Genomic DNA, 17,849 nt, shown 5'->3' on the forward strand with positions numbered 1-17,849 from the left:
TATCTAGACTGCAATGTCTAATGTACTTCTGTCTGCCTTTGGACGATCCTACTGGGAATTGGATTGAGGAGCTTGAGGAAGAGTCACGTGTAGTAAGCACCTAATCAGATAAGCGCCGGTAGAAGTTCTTGAGCGAACTGGAAGCGGTCGCGAATATGGAGAGAGGCCAAATGTACGTCTCTTGAAAACTTGGTTGGCTCTCGGTGCCCGGTAAGTTGACCCTCAAGCAGGTGGCAGTTGCAGTGTTCGTAACACACTATCCCTAAATTTAGACATTTCAGGGTGATTATTAGAATAACAGCCAATCCTTTCAAGTTGTGGAGGCGCAGTACTCTTCTAGTCGTCCCATTTAACGCCCTGGAAACTCATCTTCACTATGAACACGTTGGGTTACTCAAATTAAGCGCTAACCGTAAAAGGAGTGTTGCCACTATTGACAGGCGGGTGGCTGAGCTAGATACCCACATTTAAGACTGGGTTGTGCCTGCGCTCAATCCTTACATTCAAACCATCACTTCTAGTATTGTTAAGACAAAATCACTACAAGCCTTCCAAATGTCGACGCAGTTCACCCTTGAAGTCAACGCACTATATATTCTTCTGTCTGATCGTGGCGAAAATATTTACACATTCCACTGGCGCCTCTACCTACACCAGGCTACGAATTCGGGCTACATCTATCACCTGATAAATGAGACCAATTCGACTAGCTGGCACTTCGACTCTCAACCTAGCGAAAACGTCATCGCTTCTCAGGGACTGCTTGTGGCTCTCAAGATAGGAGTGTTAGACCCTATACTCCACCAGTCTTTACGTGATCGTCTTCAGGAAACCCCAATCGCTTATTCAACCCGATTCCACGAAAGCATCACCTGCCGAGTGTGGCTCAAACAGGCACTCTTTGCGTTAGATGACGAAGGCTATATCAAGCTCACTCACCCCGTGAACGATATCGAAGCTGAGGCTATAGACTTCGCAATCAAAAACAAAATCAATGGTCAGAAGACGATTTCTCAAAGTGCCGGAAGCCAGGCTTGACATTCCGTGCTCTATCCACTGGTTCAGATTATGATTGTTGCTTTGGGTGGTGCTATTATGGCTTATGCCGCGGATTGGCCAACCCTTTACACTTGAAACAAAGATTGAAGAGCTTGTGTGTGTGTGTGTGTGTGTGTGTGTGTATGTGTGTGGCGGGGTAGATGTCGGGCAAGTAGGGAAGACGCGGCGTGGTTTTGTGGTTCAAATAAAAAATATGAATCTTGTTCCTGAACATGCCTGAAGCTTATCTTCTATCAAATCAGATGCCATCATAATCATCTAATGCATACATTAGTACACCCCAGCGCTATGTGACGGTAAATTGGGCGCCGAAAAAGGCTACCTTTGACGCCGTTTTAAGCGTTCTGTACCTTAACCGGGTAATAAATACTAGGAGCTTGAAATAGAACTAGACGCCTGGACTAGCAGATACCATGCAAACCTAGCAAACATCGACGTCTTTGAGTTGGTAATCGGTCAACATTTTCCTTCTCCACCGCAAAAATGATTGGTTGTGAGAGTATTATGCGACAGCCTCGCCTATTAACCCCGCCGCTCGTCTTCTCATGAACTCTGGCATTCTCCTAGGCTGCATACATCCTTGTTCATCTCATATTTACCATGACCTCACGGTAGGATAATTTGTCTCAAAATCCACCATTATATATCCCATCATGGCAGCTAGGGCCCCTCTATGCCATGACGATTACACGGTCGGATGGATCTGCGCTTTACCCCTGGAGATGGCAGCCGCAAAGCTAATGTTGGACGCCATACACCCGAATCTACCTCGCCCACCGACCGACCAAAACACGTATATTCTTGGAAACATCGAGGAACACAACATTGTTATTGCCTGTTTACCAAGTGGCGCATATGGCATTGTATCAGCGGCAACTGTAGCGACGCAATTGCTCTCTAGCTTCCACTCTATCCGATTTGGCCTTCTGGTCGGTATCGGTGGAGGCGTACCAAGCAGCAACGCAGACATTCGCCTAGGCGATATCGTGGTGAGCCAGCCAGCAGATACATCCGGAGGCGTGATTCAATACGATCTCGGTAAAGCGTTAAACGGCGGTCAATTTCAGCGGACGGGGATGCTTAATCGGCCACCTAAGGTCCTCCTGACTGCCCTCGCTACCCTCCAAGCCCACCACTTCACAGACGATAGTCAAGTTCTTGAATTTATCTCTGACCTCCAAGTCAAAACGACCCCGCGCAGAGCTACAACTTTTGCACGGCCCACTCAAGAGGACTGTTTATATCAATCAGAATATATCCATGGAAGATCTGATACATGTACCGATTGTGATCGATCCAAACTGGTTCCGCGGCTTTCACGAGACTACGAAGAACCAGTGATCCACTATGGACTGATTGCATCTGCAAATCAGGTAGTGAAAGATGCTAGACGGCGAGACCAGCTGGCTCGAGACCTAGGGGTCCTCTGTGTGGAAATGGAAGCTGCAGGGCTCATGAATGACTTTCCTTGCCTAGTGATTCGAGGTATCTGTGACTATGCCGACTCCCACAAGAACAACGAATGGCAAGGATATGCGGCAGCGGTGGCAGCAGCCTTTGCTAAAGAACTTGTCATGGTGGTTCCGACCGATCAGATTGAAACTACTCCAACAGCACGAGACACGCTAGCAGATTCTGGTGAGAGATCCTAAGTTTCAAACTATATCACTCATTGCCTGGTTCGAATCCATGACTAATCAAAGTTTCCGTGTGTAGTCCACCGCTTCAATGTCCCTCTAGACCTTACCACAGTGCCTGTGATTACAAATTTCGTCGGAAGACAAGACGAGCTAGACAATCTATGGCAGCATTTACAACCCACAGATACTCCATCTCGGAAAGTTGCAATTCTTCACGGGCTTGGCGGAATAGGAAAGACGCAGCTAGCGATTCGCTTCGCGCGAGATCATAGAGATCATTTTACGGCCATCTTCTGGCTAAGTGGCAAGAATCGCGATACGCTCTTGCAATCGTTGAGCTTTGCCTTGAACCGAATACCAGGACAGGGTTGGGATAGTGCGGCCACTAATGACGGAGAAGTGGAGCAACGAGCTAGGCATATGTTACGTTGGCTAGCATTGGATGGCAACTCGCGCTGGCTAATCATCTTTGACAACATCGATCAATACTCCCCCTTTAACAGCGCTGCTGGTGATAGATATGACATTTGGGATTTTGTCCCTAAAGCAGAACATGGCTCCATCCTTATCACTTCTCGACTTCAGGACCTGACTGAGCTAGGGGAGCCTTTCCCGGTTCACAGGCTTGACTCTCACAACTCAATTCAACTACTCCTGCAAAGCAGTGGACTATCAGCAAAGAACACCACTAGCAAACCTGACAGCAATCGAGGTACTGTGGCACCTGATGAATAGATATTATAAGTTATACTAATATATATAGATATCCTTACTCTTGCTAGTCGTCTGGATGGACTGCCTTTAGCCATTGTTATCGCCGGGGCGTTTATGCGTGAAACTGGAACCAGCATCACTGAGTACTTACAGTACTACCAAGAATCTTGGTCTGAGCTACAGCTGCAATCGAATCCTGGTCGTCAGTACCAGCAAGGCAATATACTGCAAACATGGACGGTCTCATATCTTGAGATCCAGAAGCGTGACCCAAACGCAGCACACCTTCTATTGCTACTTGCTCGTTTTGATAATCATGATATCTGGTACGAGTTAGTGAAGAGTGGCTGCCATAGCCCAGACGTCCCGGACTGGCTCAAAAAGGCTACGTCAAGCGGACTTGCATTCAAAATTGGTGTGAAGTCTCTCATCAGATTCTCTCTTCTTGAGAGTAAGCAACAAGAAGGAAGCTATGCTTTGCACCCAGTAGTGCAAGACTGGTGCCTTCATGTTGCTAACACAGACAACAATGTGAATTGGACGCAGCTTAATGACCTGTCACTCATATCTGTTGGATACTCTGTGCCCAGTGAAAGTAATAGGGTCTATTCAGAACTTCAGCAACGACTTCTTCCCCACGCCAATCATGTATATCATCTAGATTGGTCAGATGATAATATTGAGATATGGTGGGCATTCCTTCGTTTAGGGGATCTTTACTTTGATCAGGGCAAGCTGAAGGAGGCAGAGGAGATGTTCCAGCGAGCTCTGGCAGGGTATAAGAAGGCCCTAGGTCCTGATCATACATCTACTCTTAAGGCAGTCAACAACCTTGGTGTTCTCTACAAGGCTCAAGGCAAGCTGAAGGAGGCAGAAGAGATGTTTCAGCGAGCTCTAGTAGTATATGAGAAGGTCCTAGGACTTGATCATACATCTACTCTCAATGAAGTCAACAACCTTGGGGGTCTCTACTTAAATCAGGGCAAGCTGAAGGAGGCAGAAGAGATGTTCCAGCGAGCACTAGTAGTATATAAGAAGGTCCTAGGGCCTGATCATATATCTACTCTCAATGCAGTCAACAACCTTGGGGGTCTCTACTTAAATCAGGGCAAGCTGAAGGAGGCAGAAGAGATGTACCAGCGAGCACTGGCGGGCAAGGAGAAGGTCCTAGGACCTGATCATATATCTACTCTCAGTACAGTCAACAACCTTGGTGTTCTCTACTGTGATCAGGGTAAGCTGAAGGAGGCAGAAGAGATATACCAGCGAGCACTGGCGGGCAATGAGAAGGTCCTAGGACTTGATCATACATCTACTCTCGATACAGTCAACAACCTTGGTGTTCTCTACTGTGATCAGGGTAAGCTGAAGGAGGCAGAAGAGATGTACCAGCGAGCTCTGGCGGGCAGGGAGAAGGTCCTAGGACCTGATCATACATCTACTCTCGATACAGTCAACAACCTTGGTATTCTCTACAAGGCTCAAGGCAAGCTGAAAGAGGCAGAAGTGATGTTTCAGCGAGCACTGGCAGGATATGAGGCCCTGGTTCCTAATTATATATCTACTCTCAATACAGTCAACAACCTTGGGGGTCTCTACTTCAATCAGGGCAAGCTGAAGGAGGCAGAAGAGATGTACCAGCGAGCACTAGCAGGCAGGGAGAAGGTCCTAGGACCTGATCATACATCTACTCTCAATACAGTTGACAGCCTCAGGAGTCTCTACAAAGCTCAAGGCAAGCTGAAGGAGGCAGAAGAGATGTACCAACGAGCACTGGCAGGCAAGGAGAAGGCTCTGGGTTGAGATCACGATAGGACTCAGTGACCTGCGGAGACGTTGAACACATTAAGCATTGCAGTTGCAAGATAGTGCCTAATACTCTGTAATTTCTTTTTTAAATGACTCCTTGTGAAATGCTAGGGTAGATCTGACTTGTCGGACAATGGCATGTATGGGGTGAACGATCAGGTTGATCAGGGCGCAGCTCAGGGCGGCGGGGTGACTAACTCACCCTGTTCTCTTCCCGAGGAGGCAGTTTTATCATCACCATTATTACACTTTCCAGCAGCCTTTTGGGAGCTATTAGAGAAGAATCCACTCCGCTCGAAAATTCTAGCCAGGGCCCGATCGGCCTGGAAATCATCCACACTCTCTAGGCGTTCGGCAACGCTGGCCTCGAAAGGATGCTGTCGGTTGATAAACATCACTGTCACAAATATCCTTTTTTCTCATGAATTAATTCCATTGTGGACTATCGTAAACTACACTACACTGGGGAGGGGCAGATGAGACAAGGTGTCAAGACTCGATTCATCGAGGAAAGCAACCTCAACGAGCCATGAATCCAGGTGTCAGTGATGGTGCAGCCTGATGACAAAGAGACAGAAGGGAAAGAAGAAATATACAGAGCGCTGAACAGGATAGAGACGAGTGTGAACGAGACGAGCGTGCGAAGCCCCGTCCCCAATCACATCGCAGGCATTGCAAGCAGGTGGGGGGGAGAAACAGTCATGAAGGAAAGACATCGCAAGAATATGTGTGGATGGTACTATGTGCAAAGTTGATTGGAGTCACGGGTCATTCATCACTTGGTGGTCAGGTAATCAGCCGCCTACTACCCTGTTAGTTTCGATTGCTCTGGTAAAATTGGCCTAAGGGGAACCCACCTTGTCAAGGTTGTAGTCAAACTTCTCCAGAGCTGCGAGTGCATCGTCTCGCGGGAATCCCATGCCCGTTAGTCGCTGCAATATCAGATCATCCTCGCCCGTGTCGGTGTTGAGAGCCCATCCAGGCCTCTTGGGGTCCGACCCATTGGTAGGCTCCTCGCTAGTTGCCGGCTTGGAGCCGTCGAGGGGTGCAAACAGAGTATCCCAGTCATGTTCCCCGGCTTTGGAGTCGCCCCCAGTGGGTGAGGAAGTGGTCTGGGCAGTCGACGCGTGAACGTTGTTGTTTTCGAAGGAGAAGAAGTCAGACGAGCCACTCTGGCCAGCATCAATGCTAGGGGAAGCGGTGTTCTTGTGGGATGGGGAATCGAAGGAGAAGTCAAAATCGGGAGCATTCTTGTGAGCTTGGCCCGCGGGCTCGTCATCATCCTCGTCCTCCGCCTCCGCCGCTGGCGCGAGGTTCAAGTTAGCAAAAGCTGCCTCGAAGTCAGGGCCACCTTTGGATCCACCAGGTGCAGCAGCACTCAAGGGCGTATCATCATGCTGAGGCACATTGTTAATCATCGGAGCTCCAGTACTCGATTCAATCGAGTGAGGAGCATCCGGGGCAGCGGTGGGATCGGACCGCTCGGGCAGGAGGCCGTTGAACTCCGGGGGAACGTGACTAGCCTCTTCGGAAGCACTAGTCTCATACTTGGGAGGGCTTGCCTGAGCATCGGGAGCGGGTGGCTGAGGCACAGATGTTGTGGGAGCTGCTGGTTGGGGCACAAATGTAGTGGGGGCTGCTGGCTGGGGCACAGATGATCCCGGGGCAGGGAAGGCAGCAAGCTGGGCAGCATCGAGGGACTCGGGCTGCTTCTCTTTCTTGGCAGTGGCCGATGAGACTTGGGTGAAGTCGTCATCAAACCCCATCGGAGCCTCATCATCCGAGCTCTCTTCATCCTCGTCGTCGTGGAATTCCTGGATGGGAGGGAACTCCGAGGTAGGAACCGCAGAAGCTCCATTAGCATTCTCAGACCCAGGGTTCTGCTTCAGGGTTGCGAATGCCTCTTCGAAATCGTTTTCCTTCTGGGATTCCGACCGCTTGTGTGCCTTGCTACCGAACAGCTCGTCAAATGACAGATCTTTGCCGGTTTCCTGGTTCTCCGAAGTAGGAGAGACAGTAGATTCTGCTGCTGCTGCTGCTGTTGCTGCTGCTACAGTGGGTTCCGGAATCTCGTCGAATGGAGATCGTGCCGGGGTTCCTTCAAAGGAGCCTGTCGCCGGCGGGCGGCTGTAGTCACTAGATTCACTCACGGATGGTGCTCCTGTGTCGCTGACATTCGTCATGGATGGAGAGTCAAACCCCGAGGTCGCAGGACCACCAAATCGACTACCAGGGGGCGAGACCATAGTAGACGAGGTCACGGACTGGTTTTCATGACAGGGAAGAAAATTCGGGGTGAGCTGGCGTGACTGGCTGGGCGGCGGGATATCAGACGCCAGGCCAGGGAAAGCGCCAGGCAAAGCTCCAGGAGGCGGCGACACAGAAGGAGTTGGGATATTGGAGGTGGCAGGCGAGTCGGCACGGAACGAAGTTGGTGGCGGGCCGTTGGCCCCACCAACGAAGGACTGGCCGAAGAGGCTGTCGAATGCCTTCTGCTGGTCACTTGGAGGCTCGGGGGAGCGAGCGTGCTCGCTTGAGCCCGTGGCAGTTCGCCGGAAGAAGGGATTGGTATTGTGGCTTGCAGTAGAGACAGCAGGGCTGGTAACGTCAGCAGCGCTGACGGCCGTGGCGGATTCCTCGGCGTACTGGGGAGAATCCCGTGCAAGGCTATCGATCTCAGCCTGCACCTTGTCCCGTTCACCCTCAACTGTAGCAAGCTGCTTTTTGTTGATTGCAACGAGACCCTTCTGCTGTCGAGCATCGGAGCGCGCCTTCTCGAGCGCCGGCTTGAGCTGGGCAACCTCTGCATTCGCCTGGCGCAGCTTCTCCTTCAGGCTGGCGTTCTCCTGCTGGTCAGCAGCCAGTGCTGTTGAGACCTGGGTATACTGGTTCTGCAGGTCCTGGCGGCTGCCCTCAATCAAGGCATACTCCTGCTGCAACTTAGCAGTCTCGGCCTTGGAGGTCCTCAGTCGCTCCTCGAGGGCCTTGAAGTTGGCTACCTCCTGCTCATACATTGTACGTGCTTGTGCAAGGCGGTTCTCGAAATCGCGCTTCTGTTGCGACGTCTGAGAGATGCCCTGCTCAGCAGACGTGCGTTTCTCTTGCACATTATGCATCTCCCTCGCCAAAGAGCCAATCTGATTCGACAGATTTGCAAGATCAGTAGTCTCGCTGGTGAGCTTCTCCGATTCTTCGGGATCATTGTCACCCAAGAGGTCATCTGCCGGGGGCGGAGGCGAGCGAACCGCAGTGGGTGTACTTGCCGATGTGCCCGTTTGTTGGGGCTGCAGACTTTGTCCAAAGGAGGATGTTGGAATGAATGGCTTGAAGGTTGTAGAAGAAGTGGGCTGCGGAGAAAGTCTAGAGGCAGGTGAACCAGGTGTTTGGAATGCGGAGTTGGAACCGCCAGTAGCCTGGGGCAGCTGAGTCGGCGCACTAGGGGGCGAGTCCAGGCCAAAAAGATCATCCGCAGCAGATCGCGGTATAGGAGCAGTCGCGGGAGGTGCTGGAGCAGGGACTGGTGCAGTAGCAGGTACAGGGGCCTGACGGCGCATGTTGGGCGGGATCAGAGCCGGAGGAAGGACCTGCGGCAAAGTCTCCTTTCCACTGCGCTGAATGCGCACGAGATACATGGCGACGGCAAACTCCTCGCGAGTCAATTGGCCATCGGCATCGATATCAGCAAGGTCCCAGATTTGTGCAAGAACCTCCTCGGGCAGCTGGGCCTTCATAAAGAATGCGACGGCCTGGTCACCCGTAATCACACCCACCTTGGCTGTGTCGACGGTCTCGAAGATGGTGTCAAAATGCATCTTCTCCTGAGGGGTGACCAGCCAATCCCCAGTAGTCTGAGCTGACAGCTGGCCGCTAAATTGGGTCCGAATAGTGGGGCTCATAGGGCTGGCAGTCCGCTGGGGGCCAGTGAACTGCTTAGGGATTGCCGGGACAGGAGGAACATCGGCACGCGATCCAAACGACCCCCTGCCAGAGCCTCGGCGAGCTGCAGCATCATATAGACCAGGAGGCAGAGTCTGGGGAATGCCCCGCAGGGCACCCGACTTGTAAGAAGTCAGGAGATGCATAGCAATAATAAATTCCGTAGCATCGAGAGCTCCGCGCTGCTTGGTATCGGAAAGGAACCAAATCCGACCAAGGACCTCATTAGGTAGTCTGGCGCGCTCGAAGATCTGCTTGGCGGTCTCGCCCGGAAGCATCCCATTCTGGACGTCCGACTTCTCGAACAAAGAGACGAATTTCTGGGCATCATCGGGCTGCAGGGGCGGGACTCGAATTGGGGGACCAGCGCCCGGTGGAGGGCTCATGGTACCGGACTCCGGGATAGGCGCGGACATATCTACCGAAACGCCTTCAAATCGGGGCAGGGGGCCAGCTGGAATGCGGAGAGCACGTCATCAGTCTTGGTTCGGTGTCTTGCTGCTTGTATTCAGGGATATGGATCGGATCACTCACGCTGCAGAGCCAATTCATCAGAGGGCTGACGCCCAGCCTGGGCATGTCCAATTAATCGTAGCACAATGCCAAACCCAGACGGGGTCAGAAGACCCCTGTTCTCTTTGTCCGCAAGCTGCCATATCTAATGACACGCAATAAATGGTCAGTCGCTGTGAGAACTACCTTTGTTTAAGCAACCTACCTCTCCGAGAGTACCGGACGGAAGCTTTGTCTTCTCGAAAAAGGGAACCGCAATCTCGCCGGTGATGACGCCCAGGTTGGTAGTGTCTGCTACCTGAAAAAGCTGGTAGAAGACGCGCTTTTCCTCCTGCGTAAGATTGAGGTTCGGATGTCGTTGTGCTGTATCATTGAAAGTGTCTCCGTCAGTTCCGATGTTCTTGTTGGGGCAGCATGTCGAGGAAGGGGAGGGGGTGACATGAAGCGGAGCTCGGCAGGCCTCCTGACTTGCGCCAGAGCACCTCTCGCACCCCTCTTTTCCCAGTAGTGAAGCATATTGGTGTCACTCACAAGTATCGGCCATGGCTGTGAGTTAGGGAGAGCTGTTGCTCTCTCCTTGGTCGATGGGGGTCCGAATAGCTTGGTGCCTGGGGGATATGGAGTAGTAGACAGGAAGCCGTCGCTTAGCCGGTGTAGGCCACGAGCATGGACTGGGAAGGTCCAAACGTAGCTTCAGGAAAGAGACGGCACCAATGCAAGAAAGCAGGAACGAGAACCGGCGTGCGGCGGAGGTGTTCTAAACGGGGGGATAGTAAAGAGTGGCTGGAGCTGATGTCGTAAGGTGGCCCCAAGGCGGTCAGTTGGCTCTAGCGCCCATTCCGCCCAGCAGGGTCTTTCACTAGGGGATCCGCTCGGTTATATCGTACACGACCAGTTTCCAGAATGCTGGTCTTTGATGTTTTGAAGTAATTATTTGACTACTGTTGAATTTACTTTTGATAATGTGATGGGTCAGTTGATCATCAATGGGTGCTGATTGTTCTACGACTGGAGACACGTTCTTCCCCATGTCCACTGGTATACATTCCGATCGGACCAGCACTAAATGCACCAGGGCAGGTGGCAAATTGAACAAAGGAGGGTAATGGGTTTTTTTGGGCTTTTGTAATTACAAGTCTCGCAGAATCCCAATCTTAAATGGAAAATGGATGGAACGAGCGGGGATAAAACTCATCGCTGCTTCAGGGATATTAAAGATATGTCGAACAACAAAGCGAAAAAAAATCGTCGGACTGAAACCTATGTTCCCTTCTATTTGCAAGAAGTCGAGGAGATTTAGGAAATCCAGGAAATCCGAGCCATCAACATCGAAGTGTATCTTTCAAACACGTTGCAGATACCCTCTCCAACATTCCAGACACGGTCACACAGCTTCCCTAATCTAGTACTCGGGCTCCAACTCCTCATCCTCCAGCGAGTCGCTGGCAACCTCCTCGTAGTCACGCTCGAGAGCGGCCAAGTCCTCACGAGCCTCGGAGAACTCACCCTCCTCCATACCCTCACCAACGTACCAGTGGACGAAAGCACGCTTGGAGTACATGAGGTCGAACTTGTGGTCGAGAGCGGACCAGGCCTCGGCGATAGCGGTAGTGTTGGAGAGCATGCAGCTAAAAAGGAGCATTAGTAAGGGAATTTTATCAGGCAATGTATGCAACGAATGGGGAAAACTTACACAGCGCGCTTGAGGGGAGCAAGGTCGCCGTTGGGGACCTGCTGGGGGGGCTGGTAGCAGATACCGAGCTTGAAGCCAGTAGGGCACCAGTCGACGAACTGGATGGTGCGCTTGGTCTTGAGGGTGGCCACGGCGCCGTGGGCATCCTTGGGGACAACATCGCCACGGTAAAGCAGGCAGGTGGCCATGTACTTGCCGTTGCGGGGGTCACACTTGACCATCTGGTTGTTGGGCTCGAAGCAGTTGGAGGTGATCTCAGTGACGGAGTGGGCCTCGTGGGCGGCCTTGTCGGCAGAGATGACGGGCGAGTAGGCGACCAGAGGGAAGTGGATACGGGGGTAGGGGACCAGGTTAGTCTGGAACTCGTTCAGGTCGACGTTGAGGGAGCCATCGAAGCGCAGCGAGGCAGTGATGGAGGAGACAACCTGAGCGATCAGGCGGTTCAGGTTCTCGTAGCTGGGGCGCTCAATTCCGAGGTTGCGGCGGCAGATATCGTAGATGGCCTCATTGTCAACCATGAAGGAGCAGTCAGAGTGCTCCAGGGTGGTGTGGGTGGTCAGGATGGAGTTGTAGGGCTCGACGACGGAGGTGGCGTTCTGAGGAGCAGGGTAGACACAGAACTCCAGCTTGGACTTCTTGCCGTAGTCGACGGACAGACGCTCCATCAGGAGAGCACCGAAACCAGAACCGGTACCACCACCGAAGGAGTGGAAGACCAGGAAGCCCTGGAGACCGGCGCAGGAGTCGGCAACACGGCGGACCTTGTCGAGAACCTGGTCAATCATCTCCTTGCCGACGGTGTAGTGGCCACGGGCGTAGTTGTTCGAGGCATCCTCCTTGCCAGTGATCATCTGCTCGGGGTGGAAGAGCGAGCGGTAGGTACCAGTGCGGACCTCATCGACGACGTTGGGCTCGAGATCGCAGTAGATGGTACGGGGAACGTAGCGGCCCTGGCCTGCGGGGTGAGGGAAGAAGACTGTTAGGATATAATGCTCAAGCTGTGGGCAGATGATCCGAGCTCGGGTGGGGGAGGCCGCCTCCCCAGAAAAAAATTGCAATTGACATACCGGTCTCAGAGAAGAAAGTGCTGAAGCCGTGGTCGGGATCGGCCTTCTTGCGCTCATCGGTGAGGTATCCATCGGGCTATCAACCAGATTAGTCGCGGTTACTCGCTTCCCGATAGGGAAAAGGGGCAGCAGCCGCCCGAAATCGACGTCAGGCGCCACGGCGAGTTTGGAATTATAACGTACCTGGATGCCGTGCTCCAGACAGTACAGCTACGAAAGACTGTCAGTCAACTGCATTCCGATTCCTCAATGGGGAAATAATCGAATATTTACCTCCCAGCAGGAGTTGGCGATCTGGCAACCGGCCTGGCCGACTGTAAGTGGATAATATGTCAGCGCCTCATTTTCTTCGGAAAAACAGAATTCCATCAAGAATATCAAGAACATGACAGCACATACCGTTCAAGCTGATGATCTCTCTCATTGTGTTGGTGGGTTGTTTCGAGGATCAAAAATTAAGGAGGGGGAGAAAGACCCAACAACAAACACGGGTCTGTGATTCAGGGGTCAGTACTAGAGTTCAGGGTATCGATCACTACGACGTGTCAAGGGGGAGGGGCAGCGGACGTTGGAAGAAGGGGTAACAATCAGATACGCACCAGGAATGGGAGGAATGGAAGACGAGGAAAACAGGAGAAGAAAAGGTTGTGGAGGAGGGCGTCTGTGCTGCGCAGGGGGGGAGTTCGTTGTTGATCCCACTCGTTGGGTCGCGTCGGGGCCCGTGATTGGCGGATTAGTCAGTTTCTTCACCGCCGTATCCGGTAACGTGACTGTTATTGTCACGTGACTGGTGACGAGCATCGACCTGTCGTCTTATATAGCTTGCTATTTAGTGTTGTTTCAATCAATTGATTCAGTGCGTGGACAGGATTTTGAATTGCACTTAAGATAGCTGTCGCATCCCCGTGAATGCGTTGGTTAGCCCGGTCAGGGCCCTCACCGCCAAGTCCGCTAGAGCTACATCCTAGTCGGAATATATCTCCACTCCACGTCGGACAACACCAACAACCATATCCAGCTGAAATGGCTCACCGATAGAGAAACTCCGACTCTACAAAGATAAATTTCCAAGATGTACCCTTTTATATGGGCCCTCTTAGCCTTCTGCGCCACAATTGCTCAGGCCAATGTGGAAAAAACCATCTTCCTAGCACCGGCAGGAACCACCGTGCCATCTGGCGAACCAGCCATCGACGACCTAGGCCTGGAACGGCTCTCCCCAGAAAGTCCCGTCGTGCGCACGCGGCTCAACGCGACCTTCCCATCAAATGACGCTCCAGAAGGAACTGACTCGTGGTTCTTCCTCGAGAACCTCATCCCAGGCCAGCGCTACGAAGTACGAGTCTGCTGGCTAGCCACTGTATGTATAGTTACTTCAACTGGTGATAGAAAAATAAAATTTAACAAGAGTGCAGCAACCGACGGCCTTTACTCTTACAACACACGCGCTGGCCAACACAATCGAGGATCCATCCCTCCTCTCCAGTCTAAGCATATTCTCCACCGCGCGTCTGGCATTGCTGAGTGCACGTATGGAAGTCAATACTATCTTACGGCGCGCAACGGGGAACAGCAAAAAGAGCGTACTTGACCTGGAGCCGACGACCGACTCGGTCCTGTTTCTGCGCGTGCGGGCCGTAGCGGACTACTTCAGCGCGGACGAGGCGCTGATGCGGGACGTGCCGCCTGTGGCGGTAGACCTGATTCTGGATCCGTTCCTATGGAATGTTTTCCCGCGGTCGCTCGTTCCAACTGCCGCGTGGATTGCTGTTGTTGCGGTGGTCGCGTTGGTGGTCGCAAGGTGGGTGGCGAGGGAGCTTGGGAGGGTTGTCGATGATGCGAAAAAGGAGCGGGACTTGCAGGAAGGAAAGAAGGCGAGGTAATATTAAGTAGTGGCTTTGATTCCGCAAGATTGGTGCGCCATTGTATCATTATTGAATTAGTTTTTGCAGCAGGTGCATATGGGAGTCCTACTATTTGGGAGACACGAGGAAGTGACCGTTGTAGAAGCATTTCAACGTTCAGAAGAGTGGAAGACTAGTTAATGTAAATACCAAGATTAGCAGTAATATTTACACAACAAGCGATACATGCGGTGCTGGATACAGGAGGGGGAATACTGTTAATCGAGCAATGCGCGAACAGATTGAATGTGCAGAATCGAGAAATCAAGCCAAAAAAAGACGAACGCCGGAACCAATAAGATCAAAAATAATCCAGAAATTTCCTTGCCGCTCTATTCTATGTCTCGCGACAATTGGCCTCGACCGAGGTCGCAATGAATGAGCCCAAATCCCAATAATACCAGTCGTAAATGAGAACCCATAAGGTCGTAGCCACTTTCATAAATGCAGTCCAAATTTCATGATCAGATGGCTTAATCTTCGAAGAAATTCAGCACAGCACGGATGCCCTTAGATCCCAGGCCGTGCGATGGATAAGAGATATACAGAGGCTCCTCGATAGCACCGAGCTTGGCACGGAACTCGCTCTTTCGCACCAGGTGGAACTGCTTGGCCAATGCCTCGTAGGTGTGCTCCAGCATCTTGATCTTAGCACCGTGCATGTTGTGACCAGGGATGAGCTGGGTAGTGGCACCAGCACCGAAGGTGAGACCCTTGACGCCGTCTTTGGCGGCAGTCTGGATGGCCTGAGTGACAATGGACTCAATTACACCGTTGGGCGAGCCTGGGAAGTCCAAGCTGTACTTGACCTGCATGCCATGAGCAGGCGAAAGCATAGCAAGAGCAACAAAGGCACAGATGGTGCCGTTTCTGTCTTGGGCGTAGAAGTACCAGCGGTGCTCGGAGTCACACCACGGGCGGATCTCCGACAGGTGCACTTGTGTGCCCTTGCGATTTGCCAGCCATTCGGCGATACGCTCATCGATCTTCTTGCGAATATCATCCGGAGGCAGCTCGCCGAGGTCAAACGATTGAATCTTGATGCCCTCGGTCTCAGCACGACGCAACTTGCGGGCGATTTCTCCATCCGACGCGGCCTGGTTGCGCGACGGGTCGACGCGTTCCTCGGCAATACAGGACAAGCTGCGCCATCCCAAGCGTTCTCCAAGGATGGTCTCAACCTCGGGGGAGCAGAGAAGCCAGACCGGCTTGTACTTGGTTTCACGGCGCAGCCACTGCAAGAACTGGGTGATAGTGCGCGTGTATTGAGATGGATCGCACACCGGGTTACCAGGGATGATGGCGTAGTTGTGGGAGCTTGGCACGTAGGCAACTGCGGCACCGGTTGCCATATCACGCCAGATCTTATACCGTTCATCGAACCAGGATGTGGAGGTAGCATCACCATAGTTGGCAATCAGCTTCTCCAACGGCTGCAACTCGCTGACATCCTCGGCCACGCGCCTGTGATGCTCGTGCCGCCAGATTGGATCCGTCGTCGATGCCTCTGGGTGACGGAGCTGCTGCACGGGAGGCTTGGCCGGCAGACTCTTCGGGTCACGATAGAAGAGCGAGGTGAGGCGGATGTTACCCACCTGAAGAAGCAGCATCAGCAGACGCTCCAGACCGACACCCGCACCTGCATGAGGCGGAGCACCCCAGCGGAAAGCTTCAAGGTACTCCTCCATGTCGTCGGGGTTGATCTTGGACTTGCGCATGTTCTCTTCAAGCATGTGAGGTTCATGAATACGCTGACCACCAGATACAATCTCCTGGCCACGGATGAACATGTCAAAGGAATTGGTGTATTTGTCATCTTCCGGGTCAGGCATGGTATAGAAGGGACGAGCGCCACGGGGGAACTTGTCCAGCACGTAGTAGTCAGTGCCGTACTTCTCCTTGACCAGCTGGCCAAGGTGGATCTCATCGCGCGTCGAGAGGTCCTCATCCAACGGCAGTGGCTCACCGGCCTCGTTCCTCCAGCCCGAGTCATTGAGCATTTGAATACCGTCGGAGAAGCGAATGATCGGAGTCTCCTCCAACCAGACGACATCCTCGGACGGGAATTGATGCTTAACCATATCGATCTCCTTGCGATACTTGGAGTAGACACCGGTCAGGATATTCTTGATGACGGCATCAAGAGTCTCGAGCATCTCGTGGTAGTGCTCTTCAATGGCCATTTCGATATCCAGACCAGTGTACTCGGTCAAGTGGCGATGAGTGTTGGAGTTCTCGGCACGGAAGACGGCACCAATCTCGTAGACGCGACCAAAGTCAGCGGCAATGGCCATCTGCTTAGCCAACTGGGGCGATTGCGCGAGGAATGCGGGCCGGCCGAAGTAATTGACCTGGAAGACGCTGGATCCAGACTCGGTGGCAGCACCCTGCAGCTTGGGGGTGTGGATTTCGATGAATTCACGCTCGTCGAGAGCGCTACGGAAGAGGTTGCAGGTGGCCGACTGAAGGCGGAAGATGGATTGCGAGGTTGCCGTGCGCAAGTCGAGCAGCCGGTTGGACAGACGCGTCCGATCGGGGATGTGACTGCGGCGTCCCTCGACCTTATCCTCCTCATTGGTGCGGATTTCGGCCTCGTAGACGCTGAAAGGAACGGGTTCCTCACGGCGGACGAGCAGGTGCACGGAGTCGATAGCCAGCTCGACATCGTGAATACTGCAGCCCAGCACGGGCACGTCGGGTTTCTGAATGGTGCCGCGCACACGAAGGAAAGATCCGACACGCAGATGCTCTGCCCACTGGATCATAGCAATGGACGAAACCCCATGGCGCTCGTGCAGCACACCCTGGAAGGTGGAGAGTTGCTGGCGGAACACCAGGAAGACGAGCTTGGCACTCATTCGACGCACCACGTGCAACCGCGCAGTAAAGTAAATCTGCTTTCCCACCATGTCGGCGGTGATATCCTCGAGCCGCGTCCGGTCCTCGCGCGGTCGATCCTGCGACTGCATCAGAGGCAGCTCACCATAGCGAGCTTTCATCTCGGCCGTCTCCTCAGCCGCAGCCTTGGCAATCTCCTCTGATTTGCGGCGATGGTCGGGCTCGGAGAAAGCTTCTTCACTGAGACGGCTTCGTTCACTCCGACGCTGCTGGCGGACCAACCGCTTCTGCTGGTTCTTGCTCATGGCGCCACTCGAAGAATCATCGGAGACATCCTCGGAGGAAGAAGCGTAGTCCTTGTCACGAAGGAAGCTTCCCAAAATGCTGCGGCGTGGGGAGCGAGTGGGAGAATGCTCCTTGGAATCGCGTGACATGGAGGTGCGCGCTCTGGGGGAGAGGGTTGATCGAATATTGGTGCCGGACGAGTCATCGTCACCTATGTGCCCTTTGATGGCCTTGGAAAGGGCCCGTTTGATAGACATGAAGGGCAATGGGCGAGGAACAGTAAGGTGAAGAGTTGTGTATAACTGGGAGGAGCCGAGCCGGGGGGAGGGGTGAGATGCCGCGGTCGATGATCCTTGCTCACAGCCCTTTTGGTAGTCGGAGAACAATCGAA

At 52.9% G+C, this 17,849-nt stretch overlaps 6 protein-coding genes across 6 annotated transcripts; 3 read left to right on the forward strand and 3 right to left on the reverse strand.

Moving 5' to 3' along the window:
• Positions 1-555: 555 nt before the first annotated feature.
• Positions 556-1,038, forward strand: N7498_003194 (uncharacterized protein; the record flags this gene model as incomplete). The annotated part of the gene is made up of 1 exon (XM_058450256.1): positions 556-1,038. The coding sequence occupies one exon, from the start codon at positions 556-558 to the stop codon at positions 1,036-1,038; it is 483 nt and encodes a 160-aa protein (XP_058309718.1).
• Positions 1,039-1,712: 674 nt separating this feature from the next.
• Positions 1,713-5,216, forward strand: N7498_003195 (uncharacterized protein; the record flags this gene model as incomplete). Its single annotated transcript, XM_058450257.1, has 3 exons — positions 1,713-2,697; positions 2,776-3,411; positions 3,463-5,216. The coding sequence occupies 3 exons, from the start codon at positions 1,713-1,715 to the stop codon at positions 5,214-5,216; spliced, it is 3,375 nt and encodes a 1,124-aa protein (XP_058309719.1).
• Positions 5,217-5,997: 781 nt separating this feature from the next.
• Positions 5,998-10,215, reverse strand: N7498_003196 (EF hand domain protein; the record flags this gene model as incomplete). The annotated part of the gene is made up of 5 exons (XM_058450258.1): positions 5,998-6,024; positions 6,080-9,612; positions 9,693-9,816; positions 9,877-10,034; positions 10,203-10,215. 5 exons carry the CDS (start codon positions 10,213-10,215, stop codon positions 5,998-6,000), a joined length of 3,855 nt encoding a protein of 1,284 aa, XP_058309720.1.
• Positions 10,216-11,073: 858 nt separating this feature from the next.
• On the reverse strand, positions 11,074-12,855 carry N7498_003197 (tubulin alpha chain; the record flags this gene model as incomplete). Its single annotated transcript, XM_058450259.1, has 6 exons — positions 11,074-11,299; positions 11,365-12,340; positions 12,432-12,507; positions 12,615-12,641; positions 12,705-12,745; positions 12,831-12,855. 6 exons carry the CDS (start codon positions 12,853-12,855, stop codon positions 11,074-11,076), a joined length of 1,371 nt encoding a protein of 456 aa, XP_058309721.1.
• A 648-nt stretch (positions 12,856-13,503) lies between these two features.
• On the forward strand, positions 13,504-14,314 carry N7498_003198 (uncharacterized protein; the record flags this gene model as incomplete). Its single annotated transcript, XM_058450260.1, has 2 exons — positions 13,504-13,791; positions 13,847-14,314. The coding sequence occupies 2 exons, from the start codon at positions 13,504-13,506 to the stop codon at positions 14,312-14,314; spliced, it is 756 nt and encodes a 251-aa protein (XP_058309722.1).
• Positions 14,315-14,808: 494 nt separating this feature from the next.
• erdS (aspartyl-tRNA synthetase, cytoplasmic) lies at positions 14,809-17,715 on the reverse strand (the record flags this gene model as incomplete). The annotated part of the gene is made up of 1 exon (XM_058450261.1): positions 14,809-17,715. The coding sequence occupies one exon, from the start codon at positions 17,713-17,715 to the stop codon at positions 14,809-14,811; it is 2,907 nt and encodes a 968-aa protein (XP_058309723.1).
• Positions 17,716-17,849: the final 134 nt, after the last annotated feature.

The sequence above is a fragment of the Penicillium cinerascens genome (assembly GCF_028974065.1).
Source record: "Penicillium cinerascens strain IBT 15544 chromosome Unknown contig_24_segment0_segment0, whole genome shotgun sequence".
In the NCBI taxonomy this organism is placed as follows: domain Eukaryota; kingdom Fungi; phylum Ascomycota; class Eurotiomycetes; order Eurotiales; family Aspergillaceae; genus Penicillium; species Penicillium cinerascens.